Here is a 21663-nt window from a genome sequence, read left to right as displayed (position 1 = left end):
TACTTCTTGGTGTTTATCCACAGAAGTTGAAAACATAAGTCCATGCAAAAACCTTCACATAAATGTTTATAGAAGCTTTATTCATAATTGCCAAAACTTGGAAGAAACCAAAATGTCCTTCAGAAGGAGAAGGGATACATAAACTATGGTGCATCCAGACGATGGAATATTATTCAGCATTCAGAAGAAATGAGCTATCAAGCCAGGAAAAGACACGGAGGAAATTAAATGTGTATTACTAAGTGAAAGAAGCCCATCTGAAAAGGCTACATACTGTGTGATTCCAACTATAGGACATTCTGGAAAAGGCAGAACTATGGAGACAATGAAAAGATCAAGGGTTACCAAGGGCTAGGGAGGACAGAGGGGGACATATGTGAAGTACAGAGGAGTTGTAGGAGAGTGAAAGTACAGTTGACCTTTGAACAACTCCCGGCTTAGGGGCACCAACCCCCTGCTCACAGTCAAACCTCTGTGTCTAACTTCTGACTCCTCCAAAACTTAACTATTAATAGGCTATCATTGATCAGAAGATTTACAACAACAAACAGCCAAACAAACATGTTTTGTATGTGTATCATACACTATATTCTTACTAGAAAGTAAGCTAGAGAAAACATAATTTTATTAAGAAAACTATAAGGAAAATACACAGTGTTCCAAAGATGGCCTATAAAGTCACCATACATAGGGAAAAATGGAAAATCATAGCCAAATGTGCCTTTGGTTCTGAAATATTCATTTCTTGGCTCGGCACCTGTAGCTCAGCAGCTAGGGTGCCAGCCACATACACCAGAGCTGGTGGGTTTGAATCCAGCCCAGGCCTGCCAAACAATGACAACTACAACCAAAAAATGGCCAGGCATTGTGGCGGGTGCCAATAGTCCCAGCTACTTGGGAGGCTGAGGCAAGAGAATTGCTTGAGCACAGAAGTTTGAGATTGCTGTGAGCTGTGATGCTACAGCACTCTACCCCGGGCGACACAGTGAGATTCTGTCTCAAAAAATAAAAAAAAATTCATTACAAAACTTTATAAAATATTTATAAAATATTCTCTACATATGGGCCCCCCTTTGTAAAATTTTGTCCACATTCTCCATGTGATTCTACCAAGCAAAGCCCCATCCCGCAGGCTTGGAGGAGGATATTTGTCTCTGACTCCCCTGAGGACACTATCCATCAAGTTCCTACTTCCTGAGCCTCCACTGTGTGTCCACCTTTGTTTTGGGCAATGAAAGAGGACAGAAAGAGGACCACTGATATTTGAACAGGCCCCAGTGGTGGCCCCTGGGGAATCCCAGGCCTGCCACAATTTGGGCATTCCTAGGCTAGCCAGGGCCCCGCCCAATGGCTGTGTCTCCAGCCAAAGTCCCAGAAACTCCCCTAGCTGGTTTTGTGGTGGGAGGACCACAGGGAAGCAATTTACATACACGGTGGCCCAACCACTCAGCCCAGCCCCACCTGACTCTGGAATAAAGGGGAGACAGACCCACTGTGCAGGACTCAGCCACTGATACCTGGGAAAGAAAAAGGACACCTCTCTGTCAACACAGGTGAGCCCAGAAGCTAGCTCCCAGAACAAAGCCAGGATTCTGAACCCCTAACCCAAACCCTGCTCTCAGCTATCTCTGGTGGCTCGGGATCAGGGCCTGGAACTGGATGAGAGGTGATATCTCCTGGTCCCTGTGGGCTCAAAGCAGGCCTCAGTGAAAACAATCCTTGGCCCTGCACCTTTGCCTGAGCCTGAAGTGTTGGCTGCAATGAAAGCAGAAGGCAGCGCCAACTTCAGGGCCCCCTTTCCACCCCCTCCCCCAGTGAACCTGGTCTTACCAGTCAAGTGGGCAGGCAGCAGAGTCCTCTCTGGTGGTCAGCAGCAGCTACAGAGCTGTCACTGTAGGGAAGCTGCAGGGATTGCTGGATTGGCCTCAGTCTACCTCAAGAATGGGCAGTATTTGTTGGAGTCTGAACTCTCTGGCCTCCAGAATCCTACTAGGATGGGCCTGGCTTACTGACCATTGACCTCAGCCTGGGAGAGACAGGATAGGCCGGGGGAGACTTTAAGTCTCAGATGACCTTGACCCAAGGTGCCCTGCCCCATACCCCTGCTCCCTCCCACCCACAGCTCTGCTAAATGCAGCTGTGCCATTCACCATTGGACTTTGACAGTGGCCAGAAGCTCTGCTCTGTCCTCCATGCCTGTCTTCTTCCTGAATTACCAAGGTGCTTCACTGAGGTCAAGCGGGTATATACCCTGAAAGCTGGAACCACTCAACGATGGTCCAAGGTGTCCTCTGGATTCTGCTTGGATTGCTGCTGTGGCCAGAGTCAGAGACAGGTGAGTCAGAAGTCAGGGGCCAGGATTCTCGCCCAGGATTCACTGCTCCCTCTGTGTCCGGCTGTGTATGGGGTGAGGCCAGAGACTTAGGAAGCCCCAGCTGTCAAGTAACCTCCCATCTGGGAACAAAATGTTTCCCATAAGGTCATAGCAGGGGATGGGGGAAAGGACCTGGAGCCTGGGGACCAAAAATAGGCAAGGTTTCCTGGAGTAGGAGACACAGACAGGATCTAGGACAGAAAGGAGAATGGTGTTCAGGGGAGAAGCAGGAAGGGGCATTTTAGGCAAAGAAGAACAAAGCTATAGAGGAATTTCAGTGTGGACTATCTGGAGAAGAACCTGGATTCTAAACAGCACAGTGTGGAGATAAAGAATTCCTGGGATCAAATCCTGCCTCTGCTGCTTCTTTGCTATTTGACTTTAGGCAGGTAACTTAACTTTCCTGTGCTTCAGGTGCCTTATCTATAAAAATGGACTTGTCTTAGTCCATTCGTGCTGCTGTACCAGAATACCTGAGGCTAAGTAATTTGTAAAGAACAGTCACTTATTTCTGTATAATTCTGAAGGGTGCAAAGTTCCAGATGCCAGTGCCTTGATCCTGGAGTTCCCAGCCTCCAAAACTGGGAGGAATAAATTTTTGATCTTTACAAACTACCCACTCTGTTACAGCAGCACAAGTAGACTAAGACAGCAGCTAAGAGGCCCTACCTCACAGGGGTTGTAAAGATTAAGCAAGTTGTTATATAAGTCACCTAAAGTGGTACTTGGAATGTAGTAAATGTTTACTGAATGTTAGCTATTATTTAACTACCCATCCTGGATCTGGCTCTGAGCCAGGTGACCTAGCACTTCTAGGTTCCAGGTTCAGCCACTGACATTTCTCCCATATGGCACAAGCTCATGCTTCTTCTCCCACTAGGCATTCTAGAAGGTACCTTTCTTACTAACATCCCCCCATTCCAAATCCAACACCGAAAACTGTTCATCTTTCCCCCTCAAGGTCTGGGTACTCTCCCCCAATTTCTCTACTACACCACCACCACCTGCCTTCAGCCACCATCATCGCTCACCTACCCACTATCTCCCCTTCTCTACCTTAACGCTCTGAAAATCTGCTTCCATTTGGCAGCCAAAGAAACGATCTTAAATGCCAGCCTGGCCATGTCCCTCTCCTGCTCATAAACCTGCTTTGGCCCCCCAGTGCTCACAAACAGCCCAAACCACTTAAGCAACAGGAAACGATCTGTGTGTCTTACTTTTCTCACCTATACAAGGACAGTGATGGGGGTCTTGGGGTTATAAGACGAAGATCTGGGAACGTAGGGAAGATGTGGAATCAGACAAGGAGGTTCAGGAGTGGGTGAGACTGGGCTTCTGGGCTAACACATTCTCTCTTCCTACAGCTTCTATGCCCTTCCTTATGGACTCTGTCATCCAGGCCCTGGCTGAGCTTGAGCAGAAGGCACCAGCAACCGACAGTAGCTATGTCACCTCTGCAAGGCTGCTGTCAGCCCAGAACTCTGGCCCCCACAACCACCTCCATCACATCCTGCTTGGAGCACGAAGCCTCAACGCTGACAAGCTGGATCCCTACACACTAAGCCCAGAGCTTCAAGTCCTGACCAAGGAGGTAGCCCAACATGCTGTACGGGGTGGACAGGAATATGGGGTGGTGCTGGCACCAGATGGCTCAACTGTGGCTGTGGAGCCCCTGTTGGTGGGGCTGGAGGCAGGGCTGCAGGGACACAGGGTCATAAACTTGCCCTTGGACAGCACAGAAGCCCCTCAGGATATTGAAGCCACTGATCCAAGTGTTGAACCCAACACTCCAGATGTAATGGCCATCTCCCCAGGACTTGGGGATTCCTCTCCAGGTGTCACCTCTACAGATGTTGAAGCCAACCCTCTAGATGCTATAACTGGTTTTCTAGATGTCCCAACATCCTTGTCAAATGCCAAAGCCAAGTCTCCAACCACTATAGACAGCCTCCTAGCAGTCACCATGGCTGAAAACCTAGGCATGACCTTCATCCAAGGTCCCCAGATCCAGATCCATCCAGGTCTGGGGGCTGAGGGTTGCTGGGACCAGCTCTCTGCCCCACGGACCTTTACACTCCTGGACCCCAAGGCATCAGTGCTTACCATGGCCTTCCTCAATGGTGCCCTGGATGGGGCCCTCCTTGGATACTACCTGAGCCAGACCCCCGAGCCCCGGCCACCTCTCAGCAGCTTGCTGAGCCAGTACTATGGAGCTGGGGTGGTTGGACACCCAGGGCTCCGCAGTAACTTCCGACGGCAGAATGGAGCTGCTCTAACTTCAGCCACCACCCTGGCCCAGCAGGTGTGGAGGGCCCTTGCCATGCTACAGAAGTTGGGGCCAGTACATCCCCAACTGCAAGACATGAGCCAAGAACAGCTGTCTCAGGTGGCCACCTATGCTACCCAGGAGTTCACTGAGGCCTTCCTAGGTGAGAAGGTCCACCATCCCCTCTGACTCTCTCTCTCACAGATTCATATACTTCCAGCCCCATGTATTTAAGGGAATTCAAGACTAGGGAAGTTCCAAAGGGGCAATAAAGGCTATGGTAGGGTGGCGCCTGTGGCTCAGTGAGCAGGGCGCCGGCCCCATATGCCGAAGGTGGTGGGTTCAAACCCAGCCCCGGCCAAACTGCAACAAAAAAATAGCCGGGCGTTGTGGCGGGCGCCTGTAGTCCCAGCTCCCCGGGAGGCTGAGACAAGAGAATCGTGTAAGCCCAAGAGTTAGAGGTTGCTGTGAGCCGTGTGACGCCACAGCACTCTACCGAGGGCGGTACAGTGAGACTCTGTCTCTACAAAAAAAAAAAAAAAGGCTACGGTAGGGGAATGGGGTGGGGCATGACAGCTGCGAAGATGAGGAAAAGCTAGAGTTGGGCCTTGAAGGATGAAAAGGAGTTCATCTGAAAAAAAATTTTTAAACAGTTTCACTCTGTCACCTAGGCTGGAGTGTAGTGGTGCAACTGTAGCTCACTGGAGCCTCAAACTCCTAGGCTCAAGTGATTATCCCACCTCAGACTTCTGCCCAGCTAATTCTAATTTATTGTTTTTTTAGGGATGGGGTCTTGCTATGAGGCCCAGGCTGATCTCAAAACTCCCGGCCTCAAACAATCCTCCCATCCCAGTCTCTCAAAGTGCTGGGATTACAAGGCTCAGCCACTGAGCCTTTTTTTTTTTTTTTAAGTGAGGAAGATGGTCTTCCAGGCAGTGGGCTCAGCATATGCAAAGGCACAGAAGTCCAAATGAAAGTTCAGCCAGTTATTCCTGTGCACCTTTAGCCATTTTGCTTCACTTCTCTGAAACTTGTGTTCTTCAGCAAAGCCAGATAAGTCATTGCCATCTTTTGGATTTGCTATAAGGTTTAAAAAGATGAAGCACATGAAGCAAGTAGCACACAGTTGGACTTCCTTCTCTGTGCCTTTCCATCTTAATGTGGCAGCTGGAAAGAGCATTGGGCCCTCGGTTGTAAAGGGCCTTGAAGTCTGGGACAAAATTCTTGGGCTTTATCCTGAAGGGAATAGGAGACAACAAAACTGGGATGCTGTTGGATTTAGTTTAGTCAGTCCGTCCCTAATAGGGATCTGTGTGGGAAGAGAGACGACTCCTCTCAAATTTAGGAGAAGGCTGGAGGATGATCCATATGTGTCCTTTGATGGGGATGCTGGCAGTAGGCAGAGAAATGCTTGCTGACCCCAGCCTTGGACCCCTTTGTCCGTAGGATGCCCAGCCATCCACCCCCGCTGCCGCTGGGGAGCGGAGCCATATCGGGGCAGCCCAACGCCGCTGAAGCTGCCGCTCGGGTTCCTGTATGTGCATCACACGTACATTCCTGCATCTCCCTGCACAGACTTGGCGCGCTGCGTAGCCAGCATGCGCTCCATGCAGCGCTTCCACCAGAACACTCGCGGCTGGGATGACATCGGCTACAGGTGGGTGGAACCCGACAGAGTAGGGGGCGTGTTCGATGAGAAGGGGTGAAGTCTTACTGGGCGGGGCATGAGGCAGGGAGACTAGGCTTGAACCCGAGAAAAGCAGGCAAGATGGAGGAGGAGTTTGTGATGGGTGGAGTCAAGTTGAAGAGGTGGCTTGGCCTATGCTGGAGTCCGAGCCTTAGTAGGGCCCATGAATAGCGAACCGGTGGGAATCTTGGATCAGGGTAGAGAACTAGGACTGGAGGCTGGACCTGGGAGAGGAGTAGGGCTTGTGGCAGGGGTTGAGTCTGGGCCGGGGCCGTGATTGCCTAAGACAGAAAAGGACTCTGAATTAGATGAGAGCTGGACTTGAGAAAAGGCAAAAGGGGAGGAGGTCAGGACAAAAGGGGTGTGCCCAATGCTGAGGGACGGATCCAGAGAGACAGGACACTTCTAGGGTGGCAGTTGGTGTGAGAGTGGGACGGAGCTGACTTGATAGGGCGGTGCGATTAAGCAGGACTCGGGTTCATTGACCCTTGCCACAAGGGCCGAATCAGCGAGAAAGCAGGATAAGGGGAGGAGCATTCATCAAACCTTGAGTGGTACCTCCTTCCTGGTCCCCTCTGCAGCTTCGTGGTGGGCTCCGACGGCTATGTGTACGAGGGCCGCGGCTGGCACTGGGTAGGCGCACACACGCGCGGCCACAACTCCCGCGGCTTCGGCGTGGCCTTCGTGGGCAACTACACGGCTGCGCTGCCCACCGAGGCCGCGCTGCGCACGGCGCGCGATCTGCTCCCCAGGTGCGCCGTGCGCGCCGGCCTGCTGCGGCCTGACTACGCGCTGCTGGGCCACCGCCAGCTGGTGCACACCCACTGTCCTGGCGACGCTCTCTTCCGCCTGTTGAGCACCTGGCCGCACTTCTCTGCAGTGAGTCTCTGCTGCCTGCATTACCACGGCCCACACTCCCTTCCTCTGTCTGCTTAGGGCCCCCGACCCCTACCTATAACCCTGGCACTGCACAGGCTCAGCCAGGCTCCAAATCAGCCAATTTATCCTTTGCTGGGCGCCTAACACTTCTGCCCTCCCAACTAGTACATGGGCCTGCCACCTGCCCTCACAACTTCAGCCTGGCCTTCATGACCTATACCCAAGTAACAACCCTTCTACCTGCACAACTTCATCCCAGTCCACCCAACCTTGGCCTCATCTCTGCCGCCTACACAAAGGCTCGCTGTCCATTTACAACACTAACCTATCCCATGACCCTTTGCCCACACAACTCTGTCCAGCCCCTAACCCTGTGTTGCAATCCTCTGCTTGGACAATGTCAGCCCTAAAGATGATTGTTCAGTTCCTGAATCCCTGACACCTGATGACAACTCTTATTGCTTAAGCAATCTAGGCCCAGCCAGCACAACTTTGGCCTGATGACATCATCCAAGCCCCTGACCTCCATCACTAAAACACCTCTATAATCACACATGGATAATCTCATGCTACTTGCCTCTTCATTTCATCAACTATTCATTGATCTGCCTGTCCTAGCCTGCCCACAATCAGCTTTGTCCCCACTCCTTAACTTTGGGTCCCTGTTCCCTCCCTGATCCAGGGTTTTATTGTAAGGAGGGCAGACCTAGCCACCTCCTACACCAAGCCTCACACTCCCTTGTCTTTTCTAGACTGTGAATCCAAGAACTGAAGGATGAATCTCAGAGGTCCAGGAGGGAGCCGCCCATGATGATCCTAGAAGCCACACACCTCTAATAAAGAGACGGTGGAAACAAAGTTTCTGTTCATGCATCATGTGCGTTTGCACACATTGTCTTAGTTTGGGTTTGTCCAGAAGCAGACCTTGATACAAGGATTCTAGTACAGGTAGTTTATCAAGAAGTGATCTCAGAATGTATCAGCTGGAAAATGAGGTACCAAGGAAGGGAAGGGAAAGCAGTGAGGAAATGATGTGTTACCAAGCAAGTTTTCATTGTGAGCAACCATGGCTCAGTTCCATTGGAGCGCTCTGAGGAAGAACATAGGACATATACTTCAGAGCCATCTCACTCAAAGGATGGGATAGCTGGAGTATTTATATACTAACTCCCATCAATTAGTTGAGGGCTACTCTCAAGGACATGTTAATTCATTGGCACTTTGGAGCTGCTTGTTATGTGGGCAAATGATTGCAAAGTTCACCTCCTTGGGAAAGCCCTCCCTGATTTTTCCTTCTCAAAGAGAAGCACTTCTGCTGAAACTGTACTCCAGTCTGTCCAAGTCCTCCAAGTCCTCTTCACCAGGTAGAAATGTCCCATGCTTGAGTTTAGGATCTCTTTTCCTCTGTATGTGAGCTCTAGGGAGAGGCATCCAGCCCCGAGCACCTAGTAGGAACTCTGGAAATACTTGTTTACTAGACAAAGCCTCACATTGTGAACTTTAGGAAACTGATATTATCATCTTATACATGGAAACATGGAAACCAAGGCTCAGAGAGAAGTGACATGTGAGGTCATACAGTGAAAACGGGCCAACTGGTACTCAAACCCAATCTGTCTTCTTCTGGCTTCTGGGACAGAATTATGCTGAATCATTTATTCCTCAGAACAGCATTTACCTGTCTATCTATCTATCCATCTATCTGTCTTCTTTTGAGAGACAAGGTCTCTGTCTGTGTGTGCAATCCTGGAATGCAGCAGCACTATCACAGCTCACTGCAGCCTTGAACTCGACAAGTGATCCTCCCACCTGAGCCACTCAAATAGCTGGGACTATGGGCTCAAAACCCTGTGTATGACTTCCACCCCATTTTTCAAGATTTATTGCAGCATAACAGAAAAACAAGGAAAATCCACCAAAATGTACACTTTGATGGCTTCTTACAACAGAATACACCCATGAAACCAGTACCCAGCTCAAGAAATAGAATGTATTCAGTATATATTATGTAAATTTCACTTCAGTAAAAATATTATTATTAAATAATAAACATGGCCAGCTCCCAGTAACTAGCACCTCTAAAGGAAACCAATATCCTGACTTGTTAAGCATAGTTTTACCTGCTGTGAAACTTTCTATAAATGGAATCACACAGTGTGTACTCTCTGTTGTTGTTTTTTTATTGTGGGGGGGTGCTCAACATTGTGATTTATCCAAGTTCAATTATCCAGTAGTTTGTTCATTGTCATTACTGCATTTCTGCTAGGACCACAATTTATTCACTCTACTATCAATGGATACTTTGCTTTTTTCTAGTTTGGGACTATCACAGATAGTGCTTATGGGCACACCTATGGGGTATCTATCCAGCAATGGAATTGCTGGGTTGGAGGACACCCAGCTAATAGTGCTAGTAGATCACAGGTGAGTCAATGTACACCCTGGCCATCAAAAGGTGAGAGTTCTAGGTGCTCCATATTATCACCAGTATTTATACAGCATGTGCCTATTTTGCAGAGAAGGCAACTAAGACTCAGTGAGAGGGGCATTTGCTGCCTCTTGGTCAGTGAGGGATTCAGGGTCCTTCTTGCCAGAAGCCTGCTCTGCCACCTCTTCAGCTCACCTACTCTGCCCTCCCAGCCTGGCTGTGGGGTGGGGTGAGACAGACAGGGTCACGTGGAGTTGAGTTCAGCGGGAGGAAGCTGGGCAGGGTGCAGACAGCCAGTGATTCTGGGGTTGGCCAGGAAATCAAGGTAAGGGAGGGAGTGCGTATGATCTCTTGAGGGGCTCCCGGGAGGCAGAGGTGAGAGTGGGGAGGAGGCCAAGATGAGGGCAAGATGTGAGCAGACACTGAATTGTCACTCTCTCATCCCCCAGGTAAACCCCCACCATGGACCCACCGTCACCAAGCCAGGCCTCCCAAACCCAGCACACGGCCCCCTCTCCCTTGACTTCCTACCGCTGGCACACAGGGGGCACTGGAGAGAAGGGGACTGGGGGATTCCGCTGGGGCCGCCTTCCTGGCTGGAGCAGGGCACTGAGCCATCAGGAGCCCATGGTCAGCAGCCAACCAGCCCCTCGTTCGCTGTTCCGTCGGGTCCTCTCTGCACCCCCCAAGGAGTCACGCACCAGTCGCCTGCGACTATCCAAGACCCTCTGGGGGAGGCATAAGAACCCACCGCTGGAGCCAGAGCCAGAACCAGAGGCCCCAGGTACATGGCTCCCCCACTCTGAGCTTGGGCCTGGGCTGGGAAACCGGATGCTTGGGTTTCGTCCGCCTCATCTGCCTCCACAGCATCAGCCCTGCAGACACAGGAAGTTGTGGGGAGTGCAAAAGCCCAGCAGGAAGTGGCTGGGGCCCTGCTGCCCTCTTCCCTCTTTCCATGTAAGGGGTGGGAGGAGTTGCCAGGGACCTGTGGGTAGGGGAGTCCAGACTAAGGAAGGGACAGGGAATAGACCCATAATTGTGCTGTCCAGATGGCTTGCCCCCAATGGCTCTTGTTGAATCCAGTGGACCAGGCCCATCCTCTCATACCCAGGTATCCATCTCCACTACCTCCTGCTTCTCCTGTCTTCTAGCTTCCTAGTCTTAGTTTCTCACCTCCTTGAGCCTCAGCTTCCCCATCAGTTAAATGGAAGTAATAATCCCTATCTTGAAGGTATAATCATTTCATTTGCTTTTATTTATTCATTTATTCCTTCATTTAAGCAGACATTTCTTGAGCATGTATTATATGCTGGGCCCTGATTTAGGCACTGAGGACGCAGCAGTGAATAAGACAGATGGCGCCCCATTGAACTTGTAGTATAATGGAGGTGACAGACAATAAATAAGTCAGGAAGAAAATGACAGATGGTGCTAAGTGTCACACAGAGGAATCTAGAAGAGTAATGGATATCCTGATGATTAGAATTTAGGAATGTAGCACTGGCTCAGGGCTAAGGATATTTTAAGTGATTCATTAATAAGTGGAAGTTATTATTTATTGCACTTGGTGGTAAAATAAGGAAATAGGTAATCTGGAAGGATTACCTTCCATTTCCTGGAAATTCATTTCATTCTCACCCCTCATATTTCCAGTTTGCAAAGGCATCTCTTCAACCCCCTCCAGGGTGTCAGGTGTTGCCCATTCTATAGAAAGATCTTTAACCAGCAGACCTGCTCTTCACCTGCTCAAATACTTCCCATGGCTCCCCAGTGCCACCAGGATAAAACCCCAGTTCCTCCAAATAGTGCCCAAGGCCCTCCACCAATCTCTTCCCAAACCTTCCCCTCCAGCCTTTAAGCCCTTAAGCCTCTTTTGTCCTTTCATTTCCCTGGACCTCCCTGCCTCCCAGTCTTCACTTAAGCAATTCCTGCCCCTCCCTTGATTGTCATAATCCCACCTGCTGTTCAAGACCAAGTGCAGACTCACTCTCTAGAAGGCCTTCCCTAACCTACCAACACCACCTCCTCTCCCCTAAGTAAGATACCTCTCCCTGGGGCGGCACCTGTGGCTCAAAGGAGTAGGGCGCTGGCCCCATATGCCAGAGGCAGCAGGTTAAAACCCAGACCCAGCAAAAAACTGCAAAAAAAAAAAAAAAGAAAGATACATCTCCCTACCCTGAATTTTTTCTGTTCTGTTCTCAAGCTTTGAAAACTTTCCACCTTAGGTTAGTTATTTATGTCAGGAACCAAGGCTCCTGTCCTGTTATTTAACTTCTTGGACCAACCTACTGTCTTGATTAAGAGGATTGCTTGTGTCTGAAGCCAGCTCCACCACTCACAAACTGAGTGACACTAGGCAAGTTACTCGATCTCTCTGGGTCTCAGTTATAATAGCACTTTCAGTGGCTTTTGGAGGATTAAATAAGCCTTAATAAATGGACAGGGTATCGTCAGGAAGAGGAAAAGATACTTAGGTTCCCCAGCACCTTCTCCTCTTTCCAGAGCCAGAGCCAGAGCCAGAGCCAGAGCCCCTTGCCCCACAGATCCCTGAGGCCCCTACATCTGATGTGCCTGTCTGGGACATTGGGAGCTTCACCCTGCTTGATGGGAAACTGGTGCTGCTTGGGAGTGAGGAGGAGGTAATGAGTAGGCACATGGGCAAGGGGAGGGAAGGAAGAAAAGGGAAGGGTACAGGACAGAGGCAGGGGTGGGAGGGAGGATAATGGGGGAGGTATCTGCCTCCCCTCTCTTACTGCTCACTACTGTGGGAGAATAGGGTCCTCGAAGGCCACGAATGGGAAGTGCTACCTCTGAGGGCAGCATCCACATGACCATGGGGAACTTCAAGGATCCAGGTAAGCAGGAGAAGTGTAAAGGGATCCAGGTAAGCAGGAGAAGTGTAAAGGGATGGAGCCTCTTAAGGTGAGACAGAGTTTAAGATGATTCCAACTTCTCACCTCTTATTGCCCACAGATCGGATTCCTGGGAAGACTGAACCAGAGGGTGCTGGTCCCAACCAAGTCCACAATGTTCGGGTGAGACAACCAGTGGGGGATGGGGAGAGCAGAGATCACCCATCTCTGAGGATTTGTGGGCTGGCAGGTTGCTGACCTTCTCTGGGCCTCAGAGTCTTTTTCCATCAAATGGCAATAAAAAGAGAACTTTCCTCTTGGGCTGTTTATGAGAAATCAGGAGAGAATGCAAGAAAGCATGAAACACCTTCTTTAGAAATGGGAGGTATTGGGCGGTGCCTGTGGCTCAATGAGTAGGGCACCGGCCCCATACACTGGGGGTGGTGGGTTCAAACCCAGCCCCAGCCAAAAAAAAAAAAAAGAGAGAGTGACCATAAACAAAGAAAGAAATGGGAGGTATTGTCTGCCCTTATTATTCCTGCTAATGCAGACTGGGGTGGATCTTGGTCCCCAAGACCAGAAGATTCTCTGGGACACCCCAGGAGAGAAAAATGTGAGGAGGGAACTCAGGGTTTTGCCCAGCTGACATCTCCCTCCCCCACAGGGGTTGCTCAAGAGGCTGAAAGAGAAGAAAAAGGCCAGGGCAGAGCTAGGAGCCAATGCCCCCCGGGATGGGTAAGGGTCTCCAAGACTCTGGAGCTGAGAGTCAACCTTGCACTTTCCTCTTCCTGCTTATCACTCTGACCTTCACCGAACACCCTCTGTGGTCTCCTCTGTGTTCTGCCCCTTTGTCAGGTGATGTTAGGGCCACTGAAAGACCCTAGCATGAGTCAACCCATAGTTGAAGGGTGGAGGCCAAAGCTGACTCAATAACTCTAAAAAGGGATGGGAGCTAAGTCAACATCTTGGTCTGGGAGAGTGAAGGAATGGACCCTTTGAGCTGAGATCTGAAGCCTGGACAGAAATTAACTAGATCAAGAAGGGGTGGGAAAAGCATTCCAGGCATAGGGAACAGCAAGTGCAATGGCCAAGAGGCAAAAACATCAATGAAAACAGAGTCCTAGTCGCACTGCAGTGATTGGAGCTCAGAAAATGAGAGATTAAGTGGAGGGAAACGAGGTCAAAGGTGACGTAGGCTGGACTATGCAAAGTGATAGGAGCCACCATAAAGAGTTGAGTTTACTCTAAAAGTGATAAGATGCCACAGAGGGGAGTTCTGGAGACAGGGTTGGGACAAAATCCGATTTAGGTTCAAATCCATCTTGGCCTTCCTTTGCCCTCCCTTCAGGCTGTAAGGGGTGGGGAAGAAGAGGGAGGAATGACTGCTTACTCACCTGGCCCCTCCTCAGACCCCCCAGTGCTCTGGGCTCCAGGGAATCACTGGCCACACTGTCTGAGCTAGACCTGGATGCTGAGCGGGATGTGCAGGTCTGGCCACTGCACCCCAGTCTCCTGGGGGAGCCCTACTGCTTCCAGGTAAATACAGGCCACTCTCCACCTCATTGTCACCTCCAACCCTTTGGCTCCAGGCTAGGACTCAACTACACTCTTGGATTCACCGCCCCAACAGGTAACGTGGGCGGGTGGAAGCCGCTGCTTCTCTTGTCGCTCAGCCGCTGAAAGAGACCGCTGGATTGAGGACCTTCGTCGCCACTTCCAACCCACCCAGGTCATTGCCCTAGAAAAATGGGACGCGGAGACCCAGCCCACAGGACTGGCCTGCCCCTTCCACTCTACCCAGACCGGCTGGCTGTATAACCACCACCAACACACCGCCCCTCCTACGCCTTTGCAACCGCTTCAAGAATCTCCTTCTGTTACCAGAGCCACTCTTATTCACTCCCTTCGCTATTTGTACCCAAAGTTCTCACTATTTTTTTCATATCCTGGAGCCCGGATCTTTCTCCAGGAGATTGCAGAAAAGCTAGAAGGCTTCCGCTTGGCCACCTCGGGACTACCCTGCCCCATCCTTTTCCCTGGGCCCAGCGATGTCCCTGAGGACCTTGTGCACCAGGGTCAACGCCTCACGGTTCACCTGGGGTGCCCTCTTTGGAGCGCCAGCTCCTCTGAATCCCTTCTCCTACCCAACTCCCATCTGCAGGACAACGTGGAGCGCAAAGAGACGTGGTTGAGTGTGTGGGTGCACGAGGCGAAAGGGCTTCCCCGGGCCGCGGCGGGGCCACCTGGCGTGCGTGTCGAACTGTGGCTAGATGGCTCACTACTGGCGCGCACTGCACCGCGGGCCGGCCCAGGGCAGCTCTTCTGGGCCGAGCGCTTCCACTTCGAGGCGCTGCCACCGGCGCGTCGCCTGTCGCTGCGGCTGCGGGTGCTCGGTTCAGGCCGGGGAGTCCCGGTGATGGGCCGCGTGGCGCTGGCACTGGAGGAGCTGGATATCCCACGCGCGCCTGCCGCCGGCCTAGAGCGCTGGTTTCCCCTGCTCGGGCCGCCAGCAGGCGCAGCGCTGCGAGCGCGGATCCGGGCCCGACGCCTGCGCGTGCTGCCGTCCGACCGCTATAAGGAGCTGGCGGAATTCCTCACCTTCCACTACGGGCGCCTCTGCCGGGCTCTCGAGCCTGCGCTACCTGCGCAGGCCAAGGAGGAGCTGGCAGCCGCCATGGTGCGCGTGCTGCGGGCCACCGGCCGAGCGCAGGTGTGGCGCCGCAACGGAGAGGAGCGGGGTGACCAAGTGTGGATGGATGGAGGGCTCTGGGCGGGAGCTGGGGCACTGGACCTCAGCCTCACCTGAAAGGGGCGGGGCACTCTGAAGAGCGGGACCTGAGTTGCACCTGTAAGGGTCTGGGCCTAAGTAGTCCTGCTAAAAGCTTAAGTTTCTATTGTGAGGGGTAGAGAGGTTCCGGCCTCAGTTATGAGTCCCAGCAGTAAGGGAGCTGAAGCCTGAGCCTCACCTGCAAAGGGCGAGATCTGCACCCCTGGTGTGAGTGATGGGATGGGCGGGCTAAGGGTCAGAATTTCTTCTGGGTCAGTCTGCACCTGGTGCAACTGGACCCTTGCCTTGCTCAGGCACTTGTGACAGACCTGGGCACTGCTGAGTTGGCACGCTGTGGAGGCCGTGAGGCGCTGCTCTTCCGGGAAAATACCTTGGCCACCAAAGCCATCGACGAGTATATGAAGCTGGTGGCGCAAGATTACCTTCAGCAGACCCTGGGTGAGTTGAAGGAGGGGAAGGTCAGTGTCAGAGTCCTGCTGGGTGGGCGAGGGGACCTGGGAGGAGTGTTAGGAGTCCTTAGGTAACCTGGATTCTGGTGGTGGGTGGTTCTTTGGAGGTTCTAGGATCCTAGTGGAATTGGGAGCTCTCTGAGATGTTAGATGCCTCTGTAGTAAGTTGGAGATAGGGTTAAAGGTTGGGTTTGGTGGGTTTTGGTGGTGATGCCCCAGCTTCTATCTGGCTATCCTGGGCTGCAGGGCAGGTTGTGCGGCGTCTCTGTGGCTCCACTGAGGACTGTGAGGTGGACCCCAGCAAATGCCCAGTCTCAGAGCTGCCTGAGCACCAAGCCAGACTTCGAAACATCTGTGAGGAGGTCTTCGAAACCATCATCCACTCCTACGAGTGAGAATCAGGGTCCCAGCACCTGAGCCCACTCCTGCCTACCATGCTAACCCAGACTCCCAATTAGGGTTGCCAGATAAAACATAGAATGATCACTTAAATTTGATGCAATATTTAGGATATATCAAATAAAGCTTATTTGGTATGTCCCAAATATAAATAAAAATTCTGATAAATTAAATTATAAATATATAATAGACACATATATAAATTACTTATCTGAAATTTAAGTTTATCTGGGTGTCCCAAAGTTTTATTAACTACATCAGGCAACCTATCCCCAATGATATGCCACCGACCTGAGTTCTATGACTTCTGATTCCAGATAATGCCATACTCCTAATCTTATGACTCCTGACTTAAGTGACCCAATACCTCAAACTCCACACAACTGATCACAGGAAACCTGGGATCCAGTCCCTTGACCTCTGACCCTAGGTTAAACTGGATGCCTAATCTCTGACTTCAGTCCAGTGAATTTCTGACCCTATAACCCTAATCTTTCATAATATTATGCATTCTGGCACCTCAATCTCATGTCAAATAATAACTGCATCCTAAGCTTATGACTTCTGTTTCCACGTGTCCCTGTATCCACAACTCTAAGAATATTGTCTCTAGGCTTGGCGCCAATAATACAGTGGTTACAGTGCCAGCCACATACTCCCAGGCTGGCGGGTTCAAACCCAGCCCAGGCCAGCTAAACAATGACAACAGCAACAAAAAATAGCCAGGCGTTGTGGTGGGTGCCTGTAGTCCCAGCTACACAGGAGGCTGAGGCAAGAGAATCACTTAAGCCCAAGAGTTTGAGGTTGCTGTGAGCTGTGATGCCATAGCACCTACTGAGGGTGACATAGTGAGACTCTGTCTCAAAAAGAAAAAATAAAAAAGAAAGAAAGAATATTGTCCCCAGAGAGCACCATAACTATATGGTGAGTCATGACCCCAAACAGATCCATAACCCATGCATTATTACCTCAGATGTCAGATCCTAGATCCCCGGTTCAGTGAGAAGGAGGCCTGCATTTCTTCTGGGTCAGTCTGCACCCAGTGCAACTGGACCCTTGCCTTGCTCAGCTTCATAAATAGCTTCCTAAAGGATCATGGACTGGGCAGCACCTGTGGCTCAAAGGGATAGGGCACTGGCCCCATATGCCAGAGGTGGAGGGTTCAAACCCAGCCCCGGCAAAAAAGTGCAAAAAAAAAAAAAAAAAGAAAAGAAAAAAGGATCATGGACCAATAATGAATTACTTTGGGAACTCCTGACCCCTGACCTTACAAACTTAACCTTTATGTCCATAGCCTCCCCTTCTGACCATTCCTTCTTCTGTCCTAGATGGTTCCCTGCAGAGCTGGGCATTGTGTTCTCAGCCTGGCGAGAAGCATGCAAAGCACGTGGCTCTGAAGCACTAGGCCCCCGACTGGTGTGTGCCTCCCTCTTCCTGCGGCTCCTGTGCCCTGCCATCCTGGCACCCAGCCTCTTTGGTCTGGCACCAGAACACCCAGCACCCAGCCCAGCACGCACCCTCACACTGATTGCCAAGGTTATCCAGAACCTTGCCAACCATGCCCCGTAGGTGCCGGGAGGATGGGAGCCATGCTGGGGGTATGGGGGTGGTAGGTGCCTGACGTGATCCACCCAGCCTACCTTGACTCAGGTTTGGTGAGAAGGAGGCCTACATGGGCTTCATGAATAGCTTCCTGGAGAAACACGGACCAGCCATGCAACACTTCCTGGACCAGGTGGCCATGGTGGATTTGGATGTCGCACCCAGTAGTTACCAGGGCAGCAGCAACTTGGCTCTCCAGTTGGCAGTCCTGCATGCCCAGCTCTGTACAATCTTTGCTGAACTTGATCAGGTGTGGCTTGAACCCAAGAAACAGGGTAAGGGAGGCAAGGAGGTTGGGAGCTCTGGCCCTGGAGAGCTTGCTCAGCATCCTTCCTGCATGCCTCACCAGACAACCTGTGACAGCCTGGAACCGCTGCCCACCATCCTGGGAGCCATTGAGGAGGGCCGGCCTGTTCCTGTGTCAGTGCCAATGTGTCTCCCAAAGCCCCCAGCCCAGGTTCACACCAGGTAACCTCAAATCTGGTCAAGGTTCTAAACAGTGGAAGCAGGAGCAGCTCAGACTGAGGTTCAGGTGAGGGTGGATCATGTAAGCAGAAGTCAAGGGCAGGGTCAGACTGGAATCAAAGCTTATAGAAAGGGTTGGGTAAAAGGTCACATTGTGTTAGAGGTGAAGGGTAAGACTAGAGGTTAGATTGGAGTCAAGTCCAAGGTCATAGAGAAGACAGGGTCTCATCAGGGTCAGAGGTCAAAAGTAATCCCATCAAGAACAGGATCAAAGGGCCAGGGAATTATGGCCCATGCCTTTAATCCTAGCTCTCCAGGAGGTTAAGGAAGGTGAATCACCTGAATTTAGGTGATTCAAGACCCCCCTCAGCAAAAAGTAAGATTGCAGTCTCTACTAAAGATAGCAAAACTGGGTGTGTGTGGTGGCTCATGTCTGTAATCTGAACACTCTGGGAGGCGAAGGTGGGTGGATTGTTGGAGCTCAGGAGTTCAAGAACAGCATGAGCAAAAGCAAGACCCCATCTCTACCAAAAATAGAAAAACTAGCCAGGCATCATGGCAAACACCTATAATCCCAGCTGCTAGGGATGCTGAGGTGAGGATTACTCCAGCCCAAGAGCTTGAGTTTGCTGTGAGCTATAACACCAGGGCAACAGTATGAGGTTTTGTCTAAAAAAAATAAAATAAAATAAAAATAAAACGGGATCAGGGATCACATAGATGGAAATAAATGGGGGTGAGGTCACACTACTTCTGGTCAGAGATCAGGATAGGTCATCATGGGGCAAAGTGAAGGTCTGAGCTCCCACATCCCACCCCCAGCTTCTTTGCAGGGGAGAAACCCGGCTTCTTGGCCCCCCGGGACCTTCCCAAGCACACCCCTCTCATCTCCAAGAGCCAGTCCCTGCGCAGTGTTCACCGCACAGGCAGTTGGGCCCGGCCGCGGCCGGACGAAGAGCAGCCCCAGAGGGGGCCCCGGACAGTGCAGCGCACACAGAGCGTCCCTGCCGGACGCCCTGCTCGCCGCCGCCGGTCTGTGGGGCCTCGGCCGCGACCCAAAGGCTCTTTGAGCACCGGTCCTGCGCCCGGCAGCCGGCTCTGGACCGGGGCCTTTTCTTCGCTGCCTCGGAAGCCGTCGGTGCCCTGGCAGCGTCACTTTGATCAGCCGCGGGACCGAGACCAGGCAGTGGGCACGCACCGACCCTTAAGCAAGGTGAGGTCAAGCCCAGGCCCGCCCCTGGGGGAGGACAGAGGGGCGAAGGAGCGAGCAGAGACCGGACTGGGAAAAGACAGAAGGGCCAGGCAAGTCTGGGCTCAAGTATTGAGCTCGCTGCGCTGTGACCCCTGGCCTAGCCTGACCTTCTCTGAACTTGTTTCTTCCTCCGCACAACAGCAGCGATTGTTCCCCAACAGGAAAGAGCAGTGGTAGATCATCGACTGGGTCTGGGAAGTCTGGGTCTCCAGAGAGACGAAGGCGCGTACCAAGGATCAGGTTAACAGTTGCTCTCCCTCCACAGATAGCAGAGCTGCAGTGCGAGGTGGCTGCGCTGCGCAAGGAGCAGAAAGTGCTGTCCTGTCTCGTGGAGTCGCTGAGCACCCACATCCAGGCTCTCACCGAGCAGCAGGAGCAGCTGCGAGGCCAACTGCGAGATCTGGACCCCCGGCACAGTAGAGGGTGAGCCCCGCCCTCTCCACCAGCTCCGCCTCCAGGTGGGCCTGCTCCAATTAGATATGCTCAGGCCCCACCTTTCAGACCCCCCCCCGGCCCCGCCTCCCAGTTAGTTTCGCCCAAAGCATGCCTGGCACGACCACGCCCCTTCGTCTCCCGCACTTCTATATGCGTTCCAGGCCCCTCTTCTTAGTAAGCACCCCCCCAGATGGTCCCACCCATTTAGGCCTTCTCACGACCCTGGCAGGTCCTCTCATCCAGGCCCCATCCCTCAATAAACCCCATCTCAACCTGCCTGGGAGGGCATTCACATATCCCAATCTGCATGTTCCTTCGTGACTCCACCCAGGATTGGCCAAACCCCGCCTTCAATGATCGACTGATTGGTTTTTTCATCCCAACCGTCCCAGGCTCTGATCCTACCCTGCTTGAGGCAAATTTAGGCCCCGCCCCCCCCAGTTGAAACAAACGCCTTCGCTCCTGCTCAGTTTTCTGAATCCCTTGCTCTTTCAGAGCTAGAAGGGACTTCTCAGCTTCTGTCTTTCCCTGCCTTGTCCCTGACACCCACAGGACCTCAAAGTTGGATCCGGAGAGTGGCCTTCCAAGCAGTGAAGGGCACAGTCTAAAAAGTCTGGTGAGACTCCTGTCCGAGGGCTAGGTCTGAATGTTGGGGGAGCCACGGTTGGGGTGCAATTTTCTGGCTCTGAGCCCACCGCCGCTGCCTCCCCAGGAGCGCCGTCTAACTGAGATGGAGAATTCGCAAGCCTGGCTGAAGGATGCTGTACAGACCCTGCAGGTTTTGCCAAGGACGCTGGGATCCCAGAGCCAGCCTCTGCCCATCAAAACACCCTGCGTCAATGGAGACACCACTTGAGCTGTTCATCTCACCCACACGTGGTCTGGAAGCAGAGAGATAGCTGTCTCGAGGAGGGTGTCTGAACTTGCCTTTGTCCTACATGGCCTACAATGAGGAGTGCTGCTGTGGGTGCCAACCACTCTGGCGCTATGAACCTGCCCAGTAAATCTTGATTTCAGTGAAATTGGTGGTTTCTTTGCCCCCTAAGCATCGGCAATTCTTAGAACTTTGTCCCCCAACCTCCATTCAGCTCTCCTAAATTCTCCCCTAATTAAAAGTCTCATGGAGGGGGTGATGTGAGCAGATTCTCACCAGGTATGTGACATTAGACTTTCACTCTCTATGAGGCTCTGTTTTCTCACCTGTAAAATGGATCTATAGTTCTCTGCACAGGTATTCATCACTGTTACGGGCAGCACCTGCTTCTCAATGAAGCATGGATTCCCTTTCCACTCCCACCCAACTCACACCCCCATGCCCTCCCAACCTACTCTGCCAACTTCAGGCCCCAGATAAAAGAATCTCCCTAGCCTCCCAAATCCCAACCAGGTCCCTCATGGGAGGGAGAGCTTGAGTGTGGGAGGTAGATAAAGGAAGTGTGGGCAGGTATGGAGATGGTTGGGCTCTGGGTGAACAGTTGGGTAAATGAATCATTTGAATCATGGGTGAGGAGTAGGGTGGTTGGAGCAAGAGGCAGATGGACAGATTAGCATTTGCTGAATGTTTGACCTGGTACATGAGTATCTAACTGGGTGGTTACCCAGGATGGATATGTCTGGCTAGCAAAGACCTGCCTCATAAATAAATATTTGAATTGAGTAAGTGATTTTATATATGTCATCCATACATTTATTGAGGGCTCTTGAGACTCTGAGTTGGGCAGTAGGAAAACAAGAACTAGACAGACAGGATTCCTCTCCTCATAGAGCATACACTCTAGTGGACAGGT

General features: G+C 51.8%; 3 protein-coding genes across 14 annotated transcripts in view; 2 read left to right on the top strand and 1 right to left on the bottom strand.

The window, feature by feature from the left end:
• LOC128581490 (ultra-long-chain fatty acid omega-hydroxylase) overlaps positions 1-2289 on the bottom strand; it is a 76242-nt gene extending 73953 nt beyond the window's left edge. For all 5 annotated transcript variants that reach the window (XM_053584408.1, XM_053584410.1, XM_053584411.1 and 2 more), the window contains exons 1-2: positions 2151-2289; positions 1831-2026 (exon numbers count right to left, since the gene is read on the bottom strand). The gene's annotated coding sequence lies outside the window, so the exon portion shown is untranslated. The remainder of the gene's footprint in view (positions 1-1830; positions 2027-2150) is intronic.
• On the top strand, positions 1422-9363 carry PGLYRP2 (peptidoglycan recognition protein 2). Of its 2 annotated transcripts, XM_053584406.1 has the most exons (6): positions 1422-1553; positions 2221-2335; positions 3739-4803; positions 6087-6297; positions 6909-7206; positions 7959-9363. In XM_053584406.1, the coding sequence occupies exons 2-6, from the start codon at positions 2275-2277 to the stop codon at positions 7983-7985; spliced, it is 1662 nt and encodes a 553-aa protein (XP_053440381.1). In that variant the 5' UTR covers positions 1422-1553; positions 2221-2274; the 3' UTR covers positions 7986-9363. The 2 variants fall into 2 exon arrangements, with proteins under 2 accessions (XP_053440381.1, XP_053440380.1); XM_053584405.1 differs by lacking the exon at positions 1422-1553 and having other exon boundaries at positions 2197-2335.
• On the top strand, positions 8020-21534 carry RASAL3 (RAS protein activator like 3). Of its 7 annotated transcripts, XM_053584393.1 has the most exons (19): positions 8020-8154; positions 9523-9630; positions 10084-10418; positions 12137-12273; positions 12411-12489; positions 12608-12669; positions 13151-13221; positions 13896-14022; positions 14117-14215; positions 14648-15196; positions 15568-15712; positions 15970-16114; positions 17451-17687; positions 17773-17974; positions 18074-18192; positions 19012-19402; positions 19707-19864; positions 20372-20492; positions 20589-21534. In XM_053584393.1, the coding sequence occupies exons 3-19, from the start codon at positions 10097-10099 to the stop codon at positions 20730-20732; spliced, it is 3108 nt and encodes a 1035-aa protein (XP_053440368.1). In that variant the 5' UTR covers positions 8020-8154; positions 9523-9630; positions 10084-10096; the 3' UTR covers positions 20733-21534. The 7 variants fall into 7 exon arrangements, with proteins under 7 accessions (XP_053440368.1, XP_053440366.1, XP_053440365.1 ...); XM_053584391.1 differs by having other exon boundaries at positions 9523-10418; XM_053584390.1 differs by lacking the exon at positions 8020-8154 and having other exon boundaries at positions 9495-9630.
• Positions 21535-21663: the final 129 nt, after the last annotated feature.

The sequence above is a fragment of the Nycticebus coucang genome, chromosome 3 (assembly GCF_027406575.1).
Source record: "Nycticebus coucang isolate mNycCou1 chromosome 3, mNycCou1.pri, whole genome shotgun sequence".
NCBI classification, from domain to species: domain Eukaryota; kingdom Metazoa; phylum Chordata; class Mammalia; order Primates; family Lorisidae; genus Nycticebus; species Nycticebus coucang.
This window is presented reverse-complemented; position numbering and strand designations above follow the sequence as displayed.